The sequence below is a fragment of the Solanum pennellii genome, chromosome 4, assembly GCF_001406875.1.
Source record: "Solanum pennellii chromosome 4, SPENNV200".
Lineage (NCBI taxonomy): Eukaryota > Viridiplantae > Streptophyta > Magnoliopsida > Solanales > Solanaceae > Solanum > Solanum pennellii.
The window spans coordinates 38,497,393-38,506,762 of record NC_028640.1 but is presented as its reverse complement, the minus strand read 5'-3'; the positions used below and the strand labels follow the sequence as shown (position 1 = coordinate 38,506,762).

Here is a 9,370-nt window from a genome sequence, read left to right as displayed (position 1 = left end):
GCCTTTTAAAGATTGAATTTACTACTCCTACGATGACTTAGCCTTTTAAAGATCGAATTTACTACCCAAATTCTAGCCATTGTATACCTAGTCTAGTTCAGATACAGACATCATCAATATGATAACACATGGGAAAAATTACCAATCACCATTCTTCCCCCTCCCCCAAATAACAGAAAATTGATTGCATAAAAAATCATCGTGAATTGTTCAATGCCCTGAAGTAGTAGAGTCGTGAAGAAAAAACAGTACAATCAATGCTTATAATCTTGTGTATGGTATGTGACATATATAGTTCTCATTTTTTTTTAAAAAAAAAAGAACAATGGGGAATGGTAGTTTGGGGTCAGAGACAAGAACTTGCAAACAATATTTTTGCTGATCATTAACACATAGTAGCTTTCGGTGAACATAAGATAAGTGTCCTCCAGATTCGACAATTAGCACAGATACTAGCTTCAAGTATACATAAGATCAAGTTTCCTACATCCCTGCCTTGATTCAACAATTAACACAAAACTAGCTTCAAGTAAACATAAGATCAAGTGTCCTCGATCCCTGCCTTGATTCAACAATTAACACAGATACTAGCTTCAAGTACACATAATATCAAGAGTCCTCCATCCCTGCCTTGATTCGATATCGGCGTTCTGGTTTTAGGGTCACAATGTTATTCTCAGCCACACGTGCTTCCATATCTTCTTCCATTGGATCTTCAATTTGTTGAGCTTCTCCAGCAGCAATGCAAACAGGGAAGCCCTTTGGGTGCAAGGACTCATTACAAGCATCTTCAATTATTCCCTTTGAGAGAGATGCACCCGTTATAGCGTCCATGTTCTTCTGCCTTGGTACAAAAACTACTGATTTAGGGTTAGTATCTGACGTGTCTATAGTTTGTTGTTCCAATACATCATCCTTTGACTTCTCAACCTCCTCGAGAACATATCCGAAAGCTTGACTAGGCTCGTCAATAAGCTCACTAGGTGAATCCAAACTATAACATGTATAATATGAAGGGTTGAGAACATAATCAGGAATCTTCAGCCTACTGCTAATGGATTCATTGCCTTCAGAAGTAGAGTTAGCTGATGCAGGAGCTGCCCAAGAAACTTTTACTTCTGATGCCCCGTCAGATCCATCTTTACAACCAGGATCAAACCTGACCCGTTTAGTAGACTTGAGCTCACCATTCACTGATTTCCTTGCTTTTTTCAAAATTGGCTTCACGTCACAGTGATCCTGAAGTGATTTAGCTGAATGTTGTCCACCACTTAGAGTGATACCATCAAAATCAGTTTCACATTTCTCCGCTGCATCTGCATCTTCCTTCAGCCTAACTTGTGCAGCCATATGATTTGCACGTGGGTCTCGACGGATGTTATATTCCGGAGGATCACAAGATGTTTCCTGATCAATAATATTTTTCATGTACAAGCGATCACCAGCATCCTCTCTGCCCTCGGCGACTCTATCATATTCATCTTCCTCCTCCTGCAGAAGCAATCAAGAAAGATCACAAGTCTCAAACAAAGAAAATAGTATCCGTAGCAGTTGAAAACTTTACAAGCCTACAAAGATACCGAGTAACATGCCAATAATTACAATTTAGAATGGAAATGGGTCAATTTACCCTTGAACTGTGCAGAATGGTCCAAATTTAGCCTCTGTTAATAGTTGGGGAAGAATATGACTTTACCGCTTACAAAAATGAGCTATATTTGACCTTTATTTCCAAAGGGCAGAAGCTTTTGAGACTAATTAGACTCTAACCCAAATGCAACAGAAATTTCCATGTGGCTCAAAATTAAGCTACAATTTTTTATATTTCTCTTTCCTCCTCTCTCCTCCACAAACATCTCCAAAAACCTTCACATACACACACACACAGCCCCTCCACCCCACCCCACCCAAAAAAAAAAAAAAACCTCAACCACTGTCACCTTTTGCAAAAAGTACGATCACAGTTTAGCAGTAAGAATAATTGACAATGTTTTCAACCTCAAAAAGAAAATTGAAATCCATCCAATCACTAACCCTGACAGAAACATGGAACTTAAAACATCTGGAGTTTTCTCTACTTAAAGATTTTATAGACTTGTCTGGAAATAATTTCACAAAAAAAAAAAACCTACCCTTTTACGACCACAACCCCCCCCCCCCAAAACCCCCAGAGAAAAATGATCTCCAAAACCCCACCAAAAAGCCTCTATCCTTTGAAAACCACCATATGTACACCAATTTATATACTCATAAAACAATAGAAGCTAACATACAGAAAAAAAATAGAAATATTTGGAGTTGCAACTTTAGATTGCAGGGTTTGTAAGAAATGATAAGCTGCTACGTATATTTGAGAGAGAGCAAAAAGGGTGTATTGGGTATTCGCTGAAGGAGCATAAAGCACGGGTTTTTTTGTTCATTGAGTTGGAAGGCTCATTTTCTTGGTTGGGCAGTGATGAAGATTCACCTCGCCTGATTCTTCTGCGATTCATCCTTAAGTTATTGGCGAGCTCTTACCCCTAATGGTACAATTTTATTCATGGGTATGCAAGTACTACTGTCCTTTGTTTGGTTGTCTAAGACTCTAGTTTTAAGTGGTCAGTGAATGTACACTTCTCTACTTGATTCAATGCATCCTTGAACTACAAAAAACTAGAGATAATCAGAGCAGATTTGCCGTTCTAAGATCATCTGTTTCTGAAATTAGTATGTAGATGGGGGTATTTCCTTGTCAAAAGCTTAGGTGTGCCATTAGAAGCTGCTGCTACTCCATAAGAGTTGCTTATTTTATTGCTCTAAGCTTATCTTGTTTCACTTAGCAATATCTATGTCTCTTTTCCTATTTTCTTTCTTGAGATCTAGGAGGTAAAAAATATTCATAGAAAATATCTAGAAGTCAAGAACTGGATAAAAGGCAATTGGTCATCCACGATTCCTCATTATTTTTGGGCAATTTACCGTTTCATGCTTGTTCTTTTTAATAGCTAAAAATGCATCATTTCTCCTTCTGCTTGTAATGCAGAGCACAACTTCTGCCTTGTTTCGCCAAGTGGGTTTAATAGCTAAAAATGCATCATTTCTCCTTCTGCTTGTAATGCAGAGCACAACTTCTGCCTTGTTTCGCCAAGTGGGTAGCTAGTATCACATTTCCTATATACCAACTTTCTTTGATCTCTGCATACCTGTGTTTTTACTAAATGGAAGAGGGTGATATTGGCACCTGAACTTTGCAAGGCGATCCAAATCTTCCAACGATTAGTAGTTGCAAGGCGATCCAAATCTTCCCTCAATTAGCAATTCTAACTCTAATTAGGAGAGGTATTCCTATGCCCCAAAACAATATATTAGCCAACGCCTGAATGTATGCCTAGACAAATGAGACTTACACCTCAATGAACAATAATACTTTCACTTGGCCAAACTACCTGGTGTGTTTATACCACGCCATGCCCTAGGACTCGCCCAAAAGAAGCCTTTGAAAACACTGGCATTAACATTGCAACATAAAAATCATGTTCACAACAATAACCTAACCTCTTTCCAATCATTATGATAGTAGAATAGATGTTGCTTAAAAATTGAGTATCAAGCAGTAGGCTTTCAAAGCAAAGTCAAGTAAAACAATGACGTCTCTGATCCCCTGGAAACGATACTCTAAATTACAGCATATTCAACAGCTAAGAGGATAGGCCCACATAAATTATGTAAAGGATTGCCGATGCCTAAATTAGCATCTATTGCTTAATAAGTTTGCATTCTGGAAACCAAAAATCCAATGCATAAAAAGTGTGTTTGGGGTATGAGCAAATATTTATTTTGAGACAATGCTATATACCGAAAACGAGGAAAATGACTTGTGTTTACTTATTTGCAGAAGTCACTTTCATTTGTAAATATATCAAAGTTTGTAAAATTGTTGTATAAATAGAGGGTTTCTCCCTCAGTAATAAACAAGCTATTTCTAAACAACTCTCCTCTTCACTCTCTTTTCTCTCTTCTTTATAAAAATCCGCTTCCACCCCCAAAATTGGTATCAGAGCTAGATAATAATCAAATAAGATATGGAAAATAAATCTGAAGCCACAAATCTACAGAAACAGGTATACTCATTTAAATTCATGAGTAGCTAAACTGCTTTATTCCTGATAATCTCTTGTTGATTATAATTGTTTATCATGTTTTGATAATGTTATAATAACCATCTTTAGAAAGTTTGCTACAGAAATATTCTGCGAATAGGTATGCCCAGACTATGCCATCCTAAGGTTGAAACCGATAGGCAAGAAAGGCCGTTTAGGGGAGTAAACAAAGTTGAGGCGCTGTTAGGGTAACTGATCAAAGAAGAAAGCTGTAATAGTGACCAGACGAGATAATTATACTTATTTATTATGTTATAATAATGGTTTAATAATCATCTCGTCTGGTCACTACTACAGCTTTCTTCTTTGATCAGTTACCCTAACAGCGCCTCAACTTTGTTTACTCCCCTAAACGGCCTTTCTTGCCTATCGGTTTCAACCTTAGGATGGCATAGTCTGGGCATACCTATTCGCAGAATATTTCTGTAGCAAACTTTCTAAAGATGGTTATTATAATATTATCAAAACATGATAAACAATTATAATCAACATGATACCAATTTTGGGGGTGGAAGCGGATTTTTATAAAGAAGAGAGAAAAGAGAGTGAAGAGGAGAGTTGTTTAGAAATAACTTGTTTATTACTGAGGGAGAAACCCTCTATTTATACAACAATTTTACAAACTTGGCCAATAGGAAATGGCCGACATACTTTACACTTGGCCTTATATTATTTGGCCGACACTAAACGACAAAATACTTTAATAATAATGGCCTTTTACTTTATTTATGGCCGACACTACTTTTTACATATAGCCACTTTATGTTTGGCCGAAACAAAACGACAGAATACTTTAATAATATTGGCCTTTTACTTTATTTATGGCCGACACTACTTTTTACACATATTACATACTACTTTTACATATTTACTCTAGCTGTACATCTGGAATATAATTATCTTCTCCTTCACACTTTGAACATATATGATCAGGATATTTTTGTCCTATTAATTTACAATATCTTGTCATCAAATTAGGAGAAATGAAATTTTTCCTAATTGCTCTTGTTATAGGTGTCTGCTCTGGTTTTAGTAGGCTTAATATCCACTGCCTTAGGTCTTCCATATCTGCTGCTCGGATTTTCCTACAGTTGGAGTAGATGATTGTTTGATCTCTATTATAGTAACTCCATATTGCATTTTCGTTCAAATAGTTGTTTGCTATCTCATTTAATATAGTAGCTATTCCAATAGTTCTCTTATTTGCGTAAAACTCTGGAATATCCACCTTTTGTATTTCTTCTTGCGTATCTATATTTTCAGGGATTATCATTTTCCTAGTTAATCCTATCTTTATAGCTTGTATTGTAGGCTTGATCTCATCATATAGTATTTCCGCTGTAGCTGAATAGAACTTTATGTAAAATAGAGTCCCTTTACTGACTCTCTTGTATTGCAAAAATGCTTTATATAATTCTGATATCTTGGATACTTTTTCTCCCGTTATTGTATATACAGTACTTAATAATTCATAGTTGTAGCAGGTTGCTACTAAATTTGGATTTGTTCCGGGTTGTGCAATTAGTTTATTATAGCCTTGTAGATATTGGGTTATGTAGTCTTCATTCAGATTTTTTGTATCTTTAGCTCTGGGGTTTCTGTTTAGAAAAGTTTGTATCTTGTATATGTTTTCTATATACATTCTAGTTATGTGGTTGTATGTCTGTTTCTGTGAATCTAAGCTGGCTTTATAGGTATTTATCTGTGGTGGTACAAATACTTCTTTTTGGGTATTTTGAGGGGTATATGGTTTTGAAAATAATTTATTCATGTTTGTATTCGTATATTTTACCTTAGTTTCCTCCTTTTTTGTAGATGGTCCTGTGGTAGATGTACTTCCTGCTGTAGCTGAGCTTCCTGCAGATGTATATATCTTTTTGTTTTGGGTTTTTAGGTGTTTCCCATCGTCACCTTCTAGCTCCGCATTTTTTAAGTCATGCTGCTGACTTAGCTCCGCATATTTTGAGTCATGCTGCTGACTATTAACTTTTTCTTTTAATACTTGTACATCTGTTTCCATTTTCTCTATTTTTTGGCAAAGATTTGTCATCATAGCCAATATTTCTTTCATTGTATCTTTTTCTTGAGAGGTAGTCTGCAACAAAATTCTTGTCAGTCTTAATTACTTCAATTGTAAATGTAAAATTTAATATATTTAATACTAATCTCCTTATTTCTTTTGTTGTAACTGAATCCTCTACCTTTTTTGTTATCCACCATTTTACCTGTGTATTATCTGTTCTTACAATAAATTCATTGTAAACAATATATGGTTCAAATGCTAATAAACATTTATATAATGCAAATAATTCTTTTCTATTTATTTCCCATTTTGTTTGCGCTTCTGTGTAAGATCCTGAATAGTATCTGCAATGGTGTTCTATTTTTTCTTTTTCATATTTATATTTTAAAACTCCTCCATAACTATGATCACTTGAATCTGTTTCAACAATATAAATAAATGATTTATTTTCATCAGGAAAGTAAAGTTTTGGTAATTTTTTACATAAATTCTTGATATTTCTTATATGTTCTTTATCTTTATTGTCGAAATAGTATTCAACATCTTTTCTAAGTTTTTTATGTAATGGTTTTAAATGTTCTGCTAATTTTGGTATATACTCTCTTACTTGGTTTACTAATCCTAGAAAGGATTGTAATTTCTTTTTTGTATCTATATTTTCATCAAGTGTGATTATTTTTTGTACTATATGAGTTTGCATTTTTATTCCATTTTTATCTATTTGTATTCCTAGAAATTCTATTTGTGGTTTCATAATTTCTGCTTTCTTTTTACTTAAGCTTATACCTGAATGTTTAATTATATGTATAAATTTTTCTAATAACCTTATATGTTCATCTTGTGTTTTGGAATATAATAGTATATCATCTATATATACAATGCAATTTTCTAACTGGTTAAAATAGTTATCCATAAAATGTTGATATCTACCTGGTGCATTTTTATATCCAAATGGTAAAACATTCCATTCATAGAAACCTTGTGGTACTGTGAATGCTGTTAGCTGTTTAGATTCTTCATCTAATTTTAGGCGATAAAATCCTGATTTACAGTCAAATTTACTAAAATAGTTATATCCTTGTATTTGTCTTATTTTTAGTATCTTATTCGGTATTGGGTAATTATATGTTTTAGTTTTAGCATTTAGGTTGCGATAATCTATAACCATTCTACTTTTACCTTGTTTTTGTTCACTATGTTTATTAACTATAAATGCTGCGCTTGTATGTTTACTATTGCTTTCTTGTATATAATTATTCTCTAATAGTTCATCTATATGTATTTTGAATTCTTTTAAGTCATCAAAATTATATTTTAATGGTTTTTGTGTTATTATGTTGTTTTCATCTATTAATTCAATTTTTATTTTTGTCTTATGTTTTTCCATCCTTGTAATGGATTATCATTATAAAGTAATTCTAGTTGTTCATTAATTATTTTAACTTTATCTATTGTAAATATGATAATTTCTAATTGTGTTATTTGTTTTTTATTTATATTTTCCATTTCTTGATTTATTTTCACTTCCTCTCATCCATTCTATAGGTTTACGTTGTTTGTTATTTACTCTTTTTGCTCCTATCTTACTTCCGCATGGTGTAGTAAACCACCAATGTGTTTTTGTTATTATATGTGGGTAAAATTTATCTAGAAATGGCATTCCTAATAACATATCTTTCGTTGTAAATTCAAAATTATACATTTCTTCTATTGTTAGTATTTTATCTCATATTTGTATTTTTATATTATTTGCTTTATATGTAATCATACTTCCTTCATTATTAAATCCCGTTACCACCATAGGTGTTTTTAATTTTTCCCATTTATCTTCTGGTAAACAATTATATTTACATATATTTGCTTCTTCTCCTGTATCTATCATAGGGGTATAGTATCTGTTGTGATATCCTTCTACAATAATTTTTGCAAGTATATATATTTTCATTATTCATTTTGTTCTTTTGATGATTATTTTCTTATTTTGACAAGTTATTGTTAGTTGTTCATTTTCTATATTGTATGGTTTAACTTTTTCTAACCATTTTATTCCTAGTGTAATGTTCTGGTTTCCTTGATAAATTTTGAATGGTATTATTAACGCTATTCCTCCTATAATTATTTCTTTTTCTGTTATCTCTTCATTTGTATTTACTATCTCACTAGGTAGTCCGGGGCATAATTGTTCTGTTTTTATAATTTCTGTTTCTAATACTAATTCTCTTATTATGTAGTTTTCTTCTTGTCCTGTATTTATTAAAATTTTATATCTTTTTTTGTCTATTATTCCTGTTATAAAATAATGGTATGGTGTTATATCTTCTAATAATTTTTGTGGAATTTCATAGTTTCTTCTAGATGTACTCATTCTTGATGAGGTAGTTCTTGTTAATGTATTTGGTACGCTTGAAGTACAGTAATTATTTTTTCAAAGGGATTTTCTACTTTTATTCTATCAATTTTATTTTTCGCTGTAACTTTGTGTTTTGTTGTATATATATATAAGTTTTTACATCTTGCTGTAAATATTTTGCTCACTGGTGCTAGCTCTATTCCAGACATCTTCCAATATAATACTAATGATTTATCTATATTTCTATCTGTTAATGCTACTGAATAGTTGGCACTTATTATAAATTTAAATTTCTGGTATATTAGATTTCCCCTAACTGCACTAATTACACTTTTTTCTATAGGGTGTATAATTCTATCATCTGCTAAGTATATTTCAATAGGTGTATCTATTCCTTCTCTAAAACAAGCTTTTATTAATATTTCTGTTCCTCCTAAGTGTACATATTTTATAGGTGTTTTAGCTTTTATATCTTGTATTTCTTTATTTATGATTCTTTTATTTAGTATAGGTATCTGTGCTTTTCCTCTTGTATATTTATAATCTATAATATGTTCTTTCTGACTAACTACGTAGTATTCTTCTTTCTGTCTTTTAAACCAATTTCTTAAAGTAGGTACTTCAAGTACTTTTTCAACACTTAAGTCTAATTCTTTTCCTCTTATTTGTTCAAATATTGTATTATCAAATATGATTTTTTGTTCTGATAATTCTCCATTTTGATAATCTTCTTTAGATATGATTTTTATGTCGTCTTCAGACATTAGATTTCTTCGTCCATTTCATCTATATCATTATTTTCTTCTTCATTTTCAAATTCTATATCTGATACTTCATATATACTATCATTTTCGCTTA

The 9,370-nt window shown here is 32.5% G+C and overlaps 1 protein-coding gene across 3 annotated transcripts in view; it reads right to left on the bottom strand.

The window, feature by feature from the left end:
- Positions 1 to 360: 360 nt before the first annotated feature.
- The window catches only part of LOC107017852, a 10,693-nt gene continuing 1,683 nt past the window's right edge, over positions 361 to 9,370 (bottom strand). The window contains exons 2-3 of one of the 3 annotated variants that reach the window (XM_015218129.1): positions 5,932 to 6,234; positions 361 to 1,491 (exon numbers count right to left, since the gene is read on the bottom strand). In XM_015218129.1, coding sequence (XP_015073615.1) covers positions 610 to 1,491; positions 5,932 to 6,234 — 1,185 coding nt within the window. In that variant the 3' untranslated portion in view covers positions 361 to 609. Of the gene's footprint in view, positions 1,492 to 4,697; positions 6,235 to 9,370 lie in introns of those variants that run through there. The other 2 variants (XM_015218130.1, XM_015218128.2) reach the window with 2 other exon arrangements.